Raw genomic sequence first — 14,684 nt, forward strand, 5'->3', positions numbered from 1 at the left:
ACAGCCCCCTACGCCAAGACTACATGCAAATACCGCTGCCCAGCTTAAAGTACTTCCTGATTAAGCGGCTGAATGCACATTGAGACCAGGATGTCCCCTCCCCTGAGTTACTCCATATTACGAAAACAATAGGTTTTCAGGTTGTGCTTCCCCTGAGACTCCATTTTATAAGGCACTTTGGGGCTCATTTTGAGTAAGGCTTTATGGACACAAACACATGGCAAGACTGATAAATAACTTGTGTTTGAATCATGGCTTGTCCGGGCAGATCACGCGAGGTCAGTACAGTTCCACAGGAGAGAGGTTTATTGTGGGGGGGTGGGGAGGACAAAGGGGGGCAAAGAAGACAAAGAGGGAAAGAGAGAGAGTGAAGGTCAGAAGGGCTCTGCCTTTTTTTGGGGGCTGTGATGTAACTGCTCACCCTGCTGGTGTAGGTAAAGGTGGACGCTGGGAATGTATGGCGATTGCCATGGCAACAGATGTGCTGGGTTCCTGTCACTTATGGGTGACATCGCCTATGGGTGATGTCACCATCATCACTGGATTCATAGGTGATCTGCAACCATGAAGCCAGTTCCTGACTGTAAAACCAGTTTGGATGCCTACATACCTCCCTTTTTCTTATCATAAAGAGAAAAAAAAGTGGGGGAGGGGGAAGCCAATGGTGAAGGGGGAGTAGGGGCATCGGATCTCTTAAACTGCTTCCGGCTATCTAGGGGCATCATCAATTTCCGGGTGTAGCTGACTTTCACCATTGGGGTCCACTTGGTAAACGTTCACGTCAGGCTCCTCTGTGGACAGCAGCCCCTCTGTGGACAGTGGTTGGTAATACTTAACAGGAACTGATTAATAGTTTGGCTAGAAATTTTTTGTATTTGTTGTTGAAGGAATTTAGAAACAAGATTAATGAGGCAGGGAGCGAATAGTAATGCCAGGAAGATGACTAGGAAAGGTATCACGAAAGGGAGTATCCACTTCCATATATAGTTTTTGAAAATCCAGTAATCGGAGGCCTCACGTTCCCTGAAAAATCTGCATGTCTCTGATTGTAGCTGCTGGATTTTATTCCTCACTATCCCAAATTGGTTGACATAGTAACAGTTGCCTTCTTGGAGGAACAGGCAAAGACCACCTTCTTTAGCTGTCAGGACGTCCAGTCCCCGGCGGGTCTGAAGCACCACAGCTGCCCAAGAATGGATCTGATTCTGGATGGTTTCAGACATCTCTTGAAAACCAGTGCTAAGGTCTGAAGTGAACTCATTATACTGGGTTATGGAAGTCGTTATCCCTGCGATTCCAGTACCAGCACCTATGGCTATTCCTGGAGCGACCGGGAGTGACACGACCTGAACTGCCCTCTTATGTTGGGCAGCTATCATATCTACAACTGTCTCAAAGGAGAGAGGAAAATCTCACCCAAAGTAAAAAAGTCCTAGAATCAGTGGAAAGACAATGTCTCCATCCTCAAGGGCAGCGCAGGGGTAACTCTGAGCTCAAGAACTCTCCCCTGGGACCATGGGGACATTTTCTCTGGTCAGTGGGGGAGGGAGCTTACCAGTTCTTCCGAAGTTTGGGCTATGGAGCCTTGGATCTCCATGTGGTAGCAGGGGCATGCAAACCTGCAGAGTTTCCTAAACCCGACTCTCCGCACCATATGATGTGTTTATAAAAAGATACAGCGAGAAGGGATATGTTCTATGGAGGTGTGGTGAGTGGTGAGGTATGGGGAAAGGGGTGCCTCGGTGGGCCCATGTTGGGCATCCTTCCCCTGAGGGACCAACCACATGACAATATAATATAGTATAGAGTTTATTCAGGGCATGGGGAGGGAGTTGAGAGGGTAATAGGAGTAGAGAAAGGGGGGGAGAGAGAAAGAGAGAGAGAGAGAATAGAGGAGTAGAGGTCGGTCATGACCATGTGGAGAGCAGGGAGGAAGGGGTGAGGGGACAGAATGGAAGGAGAAAGGCAAGAGCAAGAGAGAAGGGGGCAAGCACGCTGTCTTATAGTGAGTCAGGCACACCTGCCAGGTAAGGGGTGGAGCTTACACAAATGCTAACATAAATTGTTCCTAAAACCAGAAAGAGGGTAGAGAGGTGGCTCAGTGATTAAGAACACTGGCTTGCTCTTCCAGAGGACCCGGGTTCAATTCCCAGCACCCCATACAACAGCTCACAATGTCTGTAACTCCACTTCCGAGGAGTCTCTGCAGGCACTGCACACAGGTGGTGCACAGACATGCACGCAGACAAAATGCACGAACAGGCGTTGTTTGCAGCACACACTGCTATCGATAAAAGGCATTCTTTGTAGATGCGATGCTGTGCACTTAAAACCACATTATAGAGTAAACACTCGTTTTCTGTTGCTGTGATAAACGCCATGGTCAGAAATAATTTCAAAGGAAAGGACTTATTTAACTTCTACTGAACAGGTAATCACTGAGAGAAGTCAGGGCAGAAACTCAAGGCAGGAACCTGGAGACAGGAACTGAAGGGTAGATGGCAAAGGAACACTACTGACTGTTTGCTCCCAGTGGCTTGTTCACCCTGCTTTTTTTTTTTTTTTATCTTTATTAACTTGAGTATTTCTTATTTACATTTCGATTGTTATTCCCTTTCCCGGTTTCCGGGCCAACATCCCCCTAACCCCTCCCCCTCCCCTTCTATATTGGTGTTCCCCTCCCCATCCTCCCCCCACTCCCCCCCTCCCCACAACAATCACGTTCACTAGGGGTTCAGTCTTGGCAGGACCAAGGGCTTCCCTTCCACTTCACCCTGCTTTCTTACACAGCCCAGGAACGCCTATCTGGGCAGCTCCGCCCATAGTGAGCTGGACCCTCCCTCATCAACCGTCAATCAAGAAAATGCCCCACAGACGTGCCTCCAGGACAATCTGATGAAAGCATTTTCTCCATTGAGAGACCTGCTCTCCCGGGGACAATGGCTTGTAGCAAGCTAGTAAAAGAAACAAACAAAAAAAACCTAACCAGAGTAGTACACATACATTTAAAATGTTATTTTTACGTTATTTTATATGTGTGTACTTGAGCGTGTACGAGTGCATGTGGGTGCCCCCCAGAGGCCAGAAGAGGGTGTTGGATCCCCAGAACTGGAGTTTTAAAAGGTTGTGAGACTCCACAGGGATACTGGGAGCCAAATGTTGGTCCGCTACAAAAGCGGGGAGTGCTGTTAACTGTTAAACCCCCTCTCTAGTCCTGTAAGCATAACTTTTATACATGTTGGGTGCACAGCATGTGATTGGTTTTACTGTAGTGGCCTGCGAGCCAAACTTGCCGTGTCCCCAGGCAACGGCCGGGTAGTCGAAGAAACATTTGTCCATTGTTTCTCAGCCTCCATCATCATTAATCATCCCCTCACACACCGAGTTTGATGTGGGACAGGAGTCCATTGCTCTGAAAACTTACACAGCAAAAGCACCAGAAGTAAAGAGGCCAGGGAGGGGCTTAACACGAGGCCAGCCAGGGCGCTTCCGAGCTCCCAGAAAGAAGTCCCAGCCAGGCCATCTAGCGTCCGTCTACAACTGCTGGGGTGGGAGGCCGCCCAGCTGACCCGCCTCTTGCATTTTGCCATTGTTGGAGTCTTCCACGCTGACTGCCATGACATAACTGGCAGCACCACAGCTAAGAGACTGCTAGCAAGCAGCCAGGAAGGTATGAACCCTGGCTGAGAACGGCATGAATATGCAACACAGCACGCGGCAAGGATCGCACACTGAAGCCCCAACTCACCCACCGAGCTGGCTGAGGCTTTCTCTGAGTGAATCTGTGTATATGGACCCAGAACGGAGCACGGGTTTACAGCTACAGAGATGTATGAGGGAGATTAAAGCTTCGTCTGTGAGGACATAGTGTGTGGTACAAAGCAGTAATTATGGTCTTCTCTGCTTCCTAGTATAATGAGGAACTCGGTCTCTTTCGGTAGAGTATGGCTCCCTCTGCTGCTGACAGGAGACAGCCAGGGCTCTGCTGCCCCGGGGGCTTAAGGACAGAGAAGATGGCTTGCCCAGGGAAAAGGAGGCCAGGGATAAGCATGGCAGAGGGAACAATGGTGCTGAAAACATCCCTCCTGTGGATCCTAGGATTGCTGGCCAGCTACTATCACATAAGTGGCAAGAAGGGACAGCAATGGCCACAAGGAGGCCACGAAATAGCTATGTATCACTTGTGTTTCTACCCCAATGCATCCTTCCATCTTTTCCTTCCTTCCCTCCTTCCCTTCCTCTCCTCCTCTTTCCTGTTTGTGTACATACACATCCATGTGCTCTGTATGTCAGTGTCCTCTGAATTGAAACACTCTCCCTAGAGGGTAGGGCTCATGAGAATCAGGCGTGTCTCCGTTACTTTTTGTCGCTGTGCTAAAACACCTTGCCTCAAAGCAACTTATAAAAGGAAGAATTTATTGGGGTTTATGGTTCCAGGGGAAGAGTCCAAAATGGCATGGCAGTAGGTGGCTGGAGCAAGAAGCACAAAGAGGACATGGTCAGCCAGGAACGTGAACCAGAGTCCAAATAGGAAGCGGGTAAGGCTATACATTTTAAAGCTCACTCTCACTAATGCTCTTCCTCCAGTGAGGCTGCACCTCCCAAAGGTTCCATAACCTCTGCAAACTGCACCACCAGTTGGGGACTAAGTATTCAAATACATGTATCAATGGTGGACATTTCTCATTCCAACAATCACAGAAGTGAACAAATGTCTCACGTCTGGGAGAATGAAACTTTGGGGGATTCTGGAGGGCCATTCCCTAGTAAACAACTGGTAGGAGGGAGCCCCAGGGTTGTGGCTTTCATGAGTCACCACTGCCCATGGTAGGGCAGGCTCTTTAAAGATGTCTGCTCTTTGAGTCATGCTCACTCCTGGGAGTAACCCTTACTCCTGTCAAGAACCCTAGTAAAAACCCAATGGTTCACAACTTTAGACATTGGTGGGATTCTTACATTGGTCTGTCTTTACGGTTCCCTTTCTGGCTGATAGACATGTGCGTTGTGTCTTCCCAGGGAAAGGCTGTCACAAGAGTGTACTTGTGCGTTCAGACGTGGGTGCGTATGGAGAGAAGAGGTTGACATCAGATGTCTTCCTCCCTCATTCTTCTCTGTATTTTTTGAGACACGGTGTTGCAGTGAACTTGGAGAGAGGGGCACTTTGGATAGGCTGGTTGTCCAGTACACCTCAGGGATCTGAGTCTGCCTTCCCAGGGTTGGGATTCTAGGCTGTATTCAGCTTTCCATTTGGGTGGAGGGAATGTGAACGCAGGTCACCACACTTAGTCGACAGGCACTTTAACTTCCTAAACCATTTTCTCAGCTCCAGATGCTTGTGTTCTAACCTAGGTAATGAGTGGTGTCATTTACCAAGCTAATGAGCAATGGAAGGGGCAGTTGGTGAAGAAGTCAAGGGTTAGCTAGAGACGGAGAGGTTGACACAGGTATTTATTTGAGAAGGATAAGGAGGCGTGGCCTTGTTGGAAGGGGTGTGGCTTTGTTGGAGGAGGTGTGGCCTTGTTGGAGGGAGTTGTGGCCTTGTTGGAGGAGGTATGGTCTTTGGAGTAGGTGTGGTCTGTGGAGGGGGTGTGGCCTTGTTGAAGTAGGTGTGGTCTGTGGAGGGGGTGTGGCCTTGGTGGTGAGGTGTGGTCTGTGGAAGAGGTGTGTTACTGGGGCTCCGAAGTTTCAAAATCCTAAACCATTCCAAGTTAGTTAGCTCTCTCTGCTTCACAGTAGTTATCCCAAGAAGGGAGAGCCCAGCTGCTGTTGTGCCACCATGCCTGCCTGCCTGCTCACTACCATACTCCCCACCATGACGGTCATGAACTCTCATTCTCTGGAACTGTGAGCTCCAAATTAAAAGCTTTCTTTTATTAATGGCCTTGGTCACGGTATTGTATCACAGCACTAGAAAAGCAACTGTCTGGATTAGGGTTCTTTTCTCTTTAAAGGAAGGCATTTAACTGGGGCTGGCTTATAGGTTCCGAAGTTTAGTCCATTATCATCATGGCAGGAGGCACGGTGTGGTAGAGACAGGCATGGTACAGGAGAGGTAGCTGAGAGTTCTACATCCAGATAGGCAGGCATCGGGGAAAGTAACACCGTGCCTGGCTTGAGCACACTTGAACCCTCAAAGTCCCAGAGACTTACTTCCTCCAACTGTGACACACCTACAACAAGGCACACCTCTTAATTGTGCCACTCCCTGTGAGCCTCTGGGGGCCATTTTCTTTCAAACCACCACAGTCCCTAATACAGTAAAGGTCCCATTACTCCATCCATGGGTATATATTTAAAATAACTGAAGGCAGGATTGCAGGCTGATAGCAACTTTCCTCACACGAGGCAAAAAGTGAACTTAAGGTTAAACTGCTAAAGACATCTAATGCGCTTTAAACAATAAGTATGCTCAGCCAGGAAATAATGAAATAGGAGAGGGGAGAGGCTGTTTCGTTGGAGCCAAGGCCTCACTATGTAATGTCAAGCTGGTCTTCAATTCCAGATCACCCTGCCTCAGTCGTCCCTGGATTGGCAGACTTTATAGGCACCCACCTGTGGGATGATGTCACAGGTGAGGTAGGTACAAGATAGGAGGCCTGTCATTGGATGAGAAGGTAGTATGGGCGGGAGAAAAGTTTGAAGGAAGAGGAGGAGACTGGAACGAAGAGAGAGGAAGAGAGGAGGAGGAGAGGCCAAGAAGCCTTGGCAGGACTATGGGAGGCTGACGTAAAGATCTCACTGTGTATTTACAGGTTGTTATCAATGTTCTTAAGGGATGGATGGTACTGGGCTTTGTATGTTTAGGTGGGCAATTATATCTTATCAATTGGATCTAAGCTTATTGTGTTGTGTGTTCTTTTATGTGATGATTTGAGTGTAGGAAAGTGTGTGGCGGCAGGAGACACAGGGCTGTGGAGGAGTTGGGATATTTTTCTGCCAAGATATCTAGCAGATATCTTGGGGCATCACAGTGCCAGACCTAGCTAGGTAAAAGACAACTATACCTTTTTTTATCTTTTATATTTTACAACAACACCCACCCACCAAGTCTAATGAGGAATGAAGTTTTGTCACATGATGTAACATAGATAAAAACCTGGAGATGGTATACAATTGGTCAAATATGCTAGTCACAAAAAGAGAAATAGTGCTCGAATAGGCAATTTTATACAGAGTGTTGTTTTGTAGTGGGAATCTGGAATAGCGAATAATTTCTATTTTGTTCGTGGAGTACCAATTTGTAGCATTTTTAATCTTTTTTTTTTTTTTTTTTTGTTCTGGGGACTGAACCCAAGGCCTTGCGCTTGCTAGGCAAGCGCTCTACCACTGAGCCAAATCCCCAACCCGGAGTACCAATTTGTAACGGTGAAAAAGTTATATATAGAGAGTGGTCATTGCTCAACAGTGTGGGTGTGGGTATATAGGTTGGAGAGGTGGCTCAGTGGTTAAATGTGTGTTATCACTCTTCCAAAGAACCAGAATAATTTGATACTCAACCCCATATCGGGTGCTTCACAATTGTCTGGAACTCCAGCTCCAGGGGTCCGATGTTGCCTCCTCAAGCACACTCATCCCCCCAACCCCCCCAATGTGTGTATGTATGTGTATGTCTTAAAAATTAACTTTTTAAAAATTATGAAAATGGTTAGATTACATTCGACAAAATTAAAATACATACACCATAAGCAAGTCACAGGAGTGGAGAATTGAGTGGTTTGGTTTTTTTTTTTTTTTCACCCACTCCACCCTATACCGGGAGTGTGTGTGTGTGTGTGTGTGTGTGTGTGTGTGTGTGTGTGTGTGTGTTTACTGCTAGAGTTCACAGGCACACATCGCATCTCCTCAGCAAAGACCCTGGGGGTGGGGGTAAGGCAGACAGGGAGTCGATTAAGGAGTTTACACTTTGCTGAACTGTGCCATCGCCAGTCTCTAGGGATCATTAGGATGGGGGATATTAACGCACCCTCTGAGAGGTTCTGCACCTTTTATCATCGCAAGATCGGTCCTCTGCAAGGCATCCTGGCAGAGGCGGGGCAGCCCCAGCTCGGAACTCGATTCTTGATGCCTGAGCACCACTCGCGGCTGCGCAGTAAAAGGCGCCGTGCTCGAGTCTCAGGCTGAAGCGATTCCAACCGAGTGTACCGGAGGGCCGGTGCGGCTGCGCGACCACCCGACGGCCGCTGCGCCTGCGCGACGTTGGACAGCCGGGCCATGGCGGACGAAGAACTCGAGGCGCTGAGAAAGCAGAGGCTGGCCGAGCTGCAGGCCAAGCACGGAGTGAGCGAGCGGGAGGGGTGACGCCCTCACCCCAGGCAAAGGCTCTCAGCGTTTGCTCGTGGGCCACAGGCTCCGGGGAATCCCATGGCTCCGTGTGCACGGGCGGGGTTGGGGTGTTCCCGGAGGCCGTCGCAGCCTCCTCGGTTCCCGTAGGGTCCCACGTGAGGCTTGTGCGGGTTGGGGTGTGCGCGCCCTCGAGTCACCCCCAAGTCTCGGTTTTCGCTGCCGTCGAGCCTCAAGCTAGCCCCGCCGGGATTGGGGTGTCCTCGGATTGGGTCTTGCTGGCCGGAAGTCAGCGCTGTATAGAGGGGACTCTTCTGAGCTCTGGTGCGGAGGACGCCGCTCTGACGGCGCGTCCCTAGGCGGGAGTCAAACCTCGGACTCCAGAGATGGTGCTCAACCCCTGCCGTGCCGTCTAGGAGGGAGTAGCGGGTTGTAAACTTGCCTTGGGACAAACACTAGCGATGGTGGGCGGCCTCAGTGGCAGCACCCTTTGAACCAGCATCCTTCGTGCCAGGCCAGGGTCTCTTTTAAACCAGTCTTTTTACTGGTAAAAATTGGACTCCATGATACCTGGGCCTTTCCAGGAATGTGTGCATTCTCAAACATTCTATTAGATTGTGAATTAGAAGGTTGTCCTCACTTAGTAAATGTGGGACTGGGGGTGGGAGTAGCCTGGGCCACAGTGCTTGCCTAGCGTGCTGGACACCCTCCCTCCCCCGAGTTTTATCCTCAGCCCTTCCTTAATAAAAATTATTATTTATTAATAATTTAATAAAACGAAAACATTGCAAATGGAAACTGACTCATTGATTTCTGTGAGACCCAGTTTCCACCTCGGGAAGCTATTATAGCAGAAGGAAAATGGAATAAGTCTTTATTTTTGTTTTCATTTATTTGTTATTTTACCTTATTTTGAATAGGGTCTCTGTTCATAACCCAGGCTGGCCGGTAACTTGAGATCCTGTGTGTCCTAAGTGCTAACTGTGGTTACAAATGTGCCTCACCCCGACTTTTTTCCCACCCCTGCCATGCCTTCTGTTTTCCTCTTAAAGTTCCACTCCATTAAAAGGTAAAATTATTTTTTTCAGGATCCTGGTGATGCAGCCCAACAGGAAGCAAAACAAAGGTATGGGCTAGAATTGGAACTTTCTGGAAGGATGGTTTCATAGATGGATTTTTTTTTTCCTCTTTTATTTAGTAGTTGTAATTGGTATGTGATTTTTAATCTTAGAACCTAGTGATGATTTTATATTAATTCCTGTGAAGGTAATTCCCTGTTTAGTTTGATTCAACAAACACCCATGGAGTTCCAGTAACACCTTGTTTTGAAGTTCTGCCTAATGGCTCACTGAGCAAAACAATAGCATTACCTCATAGGGATGCTAGACCTGGGGCCTTACTGTAAGTGTTCAGTGAATGCTAACTGACTCTCCTGCTAGTACGAGTGCACATTTGATAGGACTACATCACACCCTACTTTTGCCTCTGCCATTTTTTGGGGGTGTATTTCAGATCTGAGCACAAAGGTCGTCCCTTGTTCCCTACTCCCTCTAGCAACCTGCAAGGTTAACCCCTTTAAGCCCATATTCTCAGAGGAGGCTGTTTTTCCTTCTCCACTCAGGATTTCTCATCGAGGGTCTCTCTTTTGTTCTTTGAGCACATAAAACCAGTGGTGGCTCATGCCACTCATCTCAACTCCTTGGGAAGGCCTGCCTGGTCAGCTTAGCAAGACCCTGTGTTGAAGTGATATATATATATACTGAGGCTTGGGATGTAGCGCAGTGGTCAAGCATTTTCCAGCATATGCAGAACCCTGGGTTCAGTCACTGATTTGGCAAAGACAGGCTGGTGCATCTCACAGACCATAGCATCTTAGATGCAGGAACTCTTGAGAAGGTGGCCTTAGGAAATAAATGAAGTCTGGCTCTGTGAGTCCTTGATAGTGGGCATAACCAGCCCCAACCAACCGCCCCTTAATTCTGCCAGACCATATCTGCTACTGTAATGGGTTCCCTTGGATGGTTACCTTGGAGAAATGTTTCAAGTCTCCTACCTAGAGTGGTGGTGGTGCAGTCCCGAGATCCTTCCACTCAGGAGGCTGAGGACGGAAGTATAAGGATTTGAGACCAGCCTTGGCTACATAGTGAATTCTGAGCCTGCCTGAGCTCCGTAGCTAAACCTTGTCTCCAAAAAGGTTTGAAAGCAGCGTGCTACAGTTCCTACTTGAGTATTCAGGAAGAAACACAGGATCTGGTTCTGCCTGGGCCACAGTTTTTCAGAGTCTCCATAGGTCTCTTGCGCCCTCCCTAAAGAAAGTACATTTGATCTGTCTAATTACTGAGACTCCTCTTCAGGCCTGTAGCACGTGTCACGCTGGATACTTAATGTTGGTGATGGTCACTGACCTGGAATACTGCTTCATGAAATAGTGTCCTGCCATTCTGGTAGGTTTACATCCACAGCTGGCTCCTGGAAGGCAAAGGCACCTAGCGCCATATAGTCTGTGAACTACAGGAGTTTCTCAGTGGCCTGCAGGATGGCTCAGCATGGAGGAGCACAGGCCACCTAGCCTGACGATCTGAGGTCAAGCTTCAGGACCCACATAGTGAAAAGAAAGAGCTGACTCCCAAAAATTGTCCTATGACCTGCACATGTGCACTGTGATGTGCCCACCCCAAACCCCGATAAATAAGTAAAGGTTAAGATTTTTTAAAAGAGGCATTGAATAAATGCTTTGTACACTCAGATGCTGACAGCTTAGTTCTAACCTCATATGACCTATGTTCTGTTGTAGGGAAGCAGAAATGAGAAACAGTATCTTAGCCCAAGTTCTGGATCAGTCGGCCCGGGCCAGGTGTAAGCATCTTCAATTTCTTTTATTCCCATGAAATTGGTTTGCGGTAATTGGCTGTGTAGATACCTACGTGAAGTTACTGCTCTGATCAGAGCAAATGTTTGTAAGAAGAATGACCTTTATAAATCTGGAGAGAGGTTGTTTTTACAGTTGAAACACTGTTCCTTACGAAGGTGCCAGAAAAGTTTGTAAGGATTGACTCTGGAACAAAGTCAGTCACAAGAGTGTTGGTAGGAGTTGTCATGGTGATGGGCACACGGGATTGAGTGTATTCTAGGTGTTGGTGTTATGTCTGGAGTTTTCATACATAAAATCTAAAAAAGAAAACTGTAGAAAGGAAAGGACGAGCCAGTCAGAATAAACTAGCATGTTTAGAAGAGGTAGCTGTATATTATCAGAAGCAGGAACTCATGGAGATGAGAACTGAGAACTGAAGTTTAACCTTGGCCCTCCCTCTCGCCAGTGAGTGATGTGGCTGAACTCTGTGGTCTTAGAAGGCCTAGCCACACTGTCTGCCTTACCTGCCTTTTGCCTGTTGGCAGACGTGAGCTTGTGAAATAATACTTTGGAAGTGTCGGTGGATAGTTTAAAAGTATAATTGGTGCATTTAATCTCCATGCTTCTTTGCTTTTTCTTTTTTAGTAAGTAACTTAGCACTTGTGAAGCCTGAGAAAACGAAAGCAGTGGAGAACTACCTTATACAGATGGCCCGGTATGGACAGCTGAGTGGGAAGGTGAGCCCAGACTGTCTGAGGGGCGTGGGCCACAGCAGGAAGCCTGGGCTCTGGGGCGGGGAGGTGGCTCAGCAGCTCCAGCTCCAGGAGATCTGTGCTGTCTTCTGGTCTCCACACATGTACATGGGTGTGTGTGCGTGTGTGTGTGTATACACACACACATATTTTGAAGCAAAGCACTCGTGCACATGAATTCTTAAAACTTAAAAAAAATCAGCTGCACCAAGTAATTTCCATATTTGAATATAGAACTCTTATTGGCTCCAAAAACCTTTTAAAGAAGAGAATGATCACTGCACTGTGTAGCTTAAGTGAAGATTGCATGTCCAAAAATGCTTGGCTTTCTCCTTTCCTGGCATTGTGTGGAACATTGTTTGTGTCAGTGTGACCCAGTGACTGTTGGGAGTCTCCTGGCTTAAACTGTTCTGCACTGGAAATAGGGTTTGTAAGTATCAATTAAAATAGCACCTGTGTGCAGATTTTGTAGTTGTGAGGGGAAGTTGATGTCCTTGGTTGTGTGTGTGTGTGTGTGTGTGTGTGTGTGTGTATGTGAGAGAGGGAGAGAGAGAGAGAGAGTGTGTGTGTGAGAGAGAGAGAGAGACAGAGAGGTGTGTGTGTGTGTGTGTGTGTGTGTGTGTGTGTGTGTGTGTGTGTGTGTGTGTGTGTAAGGGAGTGTGTGTGTGTGAGAGAGTGTGTGTGTGTGTGTGTGTGTGTGTGTGTGTGTGTGTGTGTGTGTGTGTGTGTGTGTGAGGTGAGAGGTGTGTGAGGTGAGAGAGAGACCAGGAGGATTATATTTGGGAAGTCTAGTCCTCAAGGCTGAGTGGCCTCACAGCCCTGACTGCATTTGGAGCTAGAAAGAACTGGATCTATTTTGAGAATGCTGCCTCTAGGGTGGTGTGAGCAGAGGTAGCATATCTGTACCTGTGATCTTTCACACAGTGGTTGTCATTGCCTTGCTAGCAGCGACAAAAGGTGGACTTAAACTTTCCTGAGCCCTCTCTTCTTTCTTCTACTCCTTGGAGAGCTCTTAGAGTGATTGGTCTGCTCAGAGATGTGGTTGTTTTGAAATTGTTTTTCTTTCTGGTTATAGGTGTCAGAACAAGGGTTAATAGAAATACTCGAGAAAGTCAGCCAACAGACAGAAAAGAAAACAACAGTGAAAGTAAGTGTGGGGCGAGGCAGAAGGGGAGGTGGTGTTTCCAGTCGCCTGAGCTGTCTAAGAGCCTTTAGACACCTTGATTCTGTGATGTGGTTGGGAAGGGAACAGCTATGTGGAAAGAGTGTAATTGTTAACACTTCTAGCCTCTTAACCTACCCCTCTTCAAAGACACACACAAAAGCTCTCTTGAGTAGTATTTTACTTCAAAAATCTGAGGCTTTATAAAGTGTCTGACATTCTTTTAATTTCCCCATAGTTCAACAGAAGAAAAGTAATGGACTCGGATGAAGATGACGATTACTAAAGAGGACGTGCTTAGACAGACCCACGGAGCAGGTCTAGGACAGTTACTACCTGTAAATGTTTACTTTGTTCCCTGTCTATATGCCTTTTGAAAAAAATAAACTTGTACCTCAAACTCAAACAGTTTGGGTGTCTCAGAATCCCAGGCACTTCAAAGGAAGATGTGCGTTTTGAATGATTTCCCCTTCTTACCAAGAGCTTTTAAATGGGTGGCAATGCAAGCTTGTCCTTGGCAGCTGGGACAGCTTGAGCGGCTGGAGACTGCAAGGGAGCGAAACCCCTGGCATCTGAATCAACCTTAAGATCTGAGCACATCCAGCATTCTTAAGGCAGGGGTGGCTCCTCTTCCTGCGGGTGGCCGTCAGAGGCCCAGCTTTTGATTTAATTTGTCTTTTAGAACTGTTGGGTTTATATTATCAAATATCACTCGGATCCAAAATGACTAGAGTACTTATACAAAATAATTAGGATGTCCCTGTCACAGCTGTTGAACAGTGAGACAGTGACATGTTTACTAGAGGAGCAGGCAGGAGTGACGGCTAAGTGAGCACAGGACACCAGGTCTTTTCCCAGCACCCATGTTGGGCCGCTCACAACCACCTGGACCTCCAGCTCTAGGGGATCAGAAACCCTCTGGCCTCAGAAACCTACGCACGAACCCCCTTATAAGCAAACACATACGTGATAAAAATGAACAGACCCCTGACACATCTGCAAGTTTCGTTACATGGTTCTGTACAGTTACCAGTCCTGATGTCCATACTGGCTGAGGTGCCTGTGGGCGTGAAGCTGGCAGCGCCTGGGGTTGTAAACACAGATTTGAACATTGCTCAGTTTTCATGGCCATTTCAGGTTTTCCTCTAAGTGGGAAAAGCAACGGAGAACACTTTGAAGAGTAATTGGTGTAAACTACTCTACTCCTCACCAGTGATTTAGCAAGAGATGAACCTTGCCTGAGGAGTGTGCAATGGCACACTGGAAACACTTCCCTCAAATGTGTGCATCTGCCTCTCGAGAGTCTCTGCACTGATAAACCTGGAGGTCCCAGAGACGAGGCATCAGGAAAGTGGTTTTGTTAAAAAGGAAGGGCTAGAGCGATGGCTCAGCTGTTGTGAGCACTGGAGTTCTTGATCTGGGATTCCAAGCACCCACAGGGCACCTCACAACCACCTGTAACTCTCCTCACAGGGAACCTGGTGCCCTCTTTTGCCTAAGTGAGCATGAGGCACGCAGATGGAGAAGCAGGCACACACCCATTCTCAGTAAGTGGCAAGTGGGGGAAAGGTAAACAAACGGAGAGCATCGCACTCATTCTATCAGGAAGCTGCGTCATTCTTTCCTGTCCCCAGTGTGG

The 14,684-nt window shown here is 47.7% G+C and overlaps 1 protein-coding gene across 1 annotated transcript; it reads left to right on the forward strand.

The window, feature by feature from the left end:
- Positions 1–8,075: 8,075 nt before the first annotated feature.
- On the forward strand, positions 8,076–13,453 carry Pdcd5 (programmed cell death 5). Its single transcript, XM_032893848.1, has 6 exons — positions 8,076–8,277; positions 9,369–9,406; positions 11,075–11,136; positions 11,777–11,868; positions 12,959–13,030; positions 13,284–13,453. The coding sequence occupies exons 1-6, from the start codon at positions 8,212–8,214 to the stop codon at positions 13,329–13,331; spliced, it is 378 nt and encodes a 125-aa protein (XP_032749739.1). The 5' UTR covers positions 8,076–8,211; the 3' UTR covers positions 13,332–13,453.
- Positions 13,454–14,684: the final 1,231 nt, after the last annotated feature.

Source organism: Rattus rattus, chromosome 2 (genome assembly GCF_011064425.1).
Source record: "Rattus rattus isolate New Zealand chromosome 2, Rrattus_CSIRO_v1, whole genome shotgun sequence".
In the NCBI taxonomy this organism is placed as follows: domain Eukaryota; kingdom Metazoa; phylum Chordata; class Mammalia; order Rodentia; family Muridae; genus Rattus; species Rattus rattus.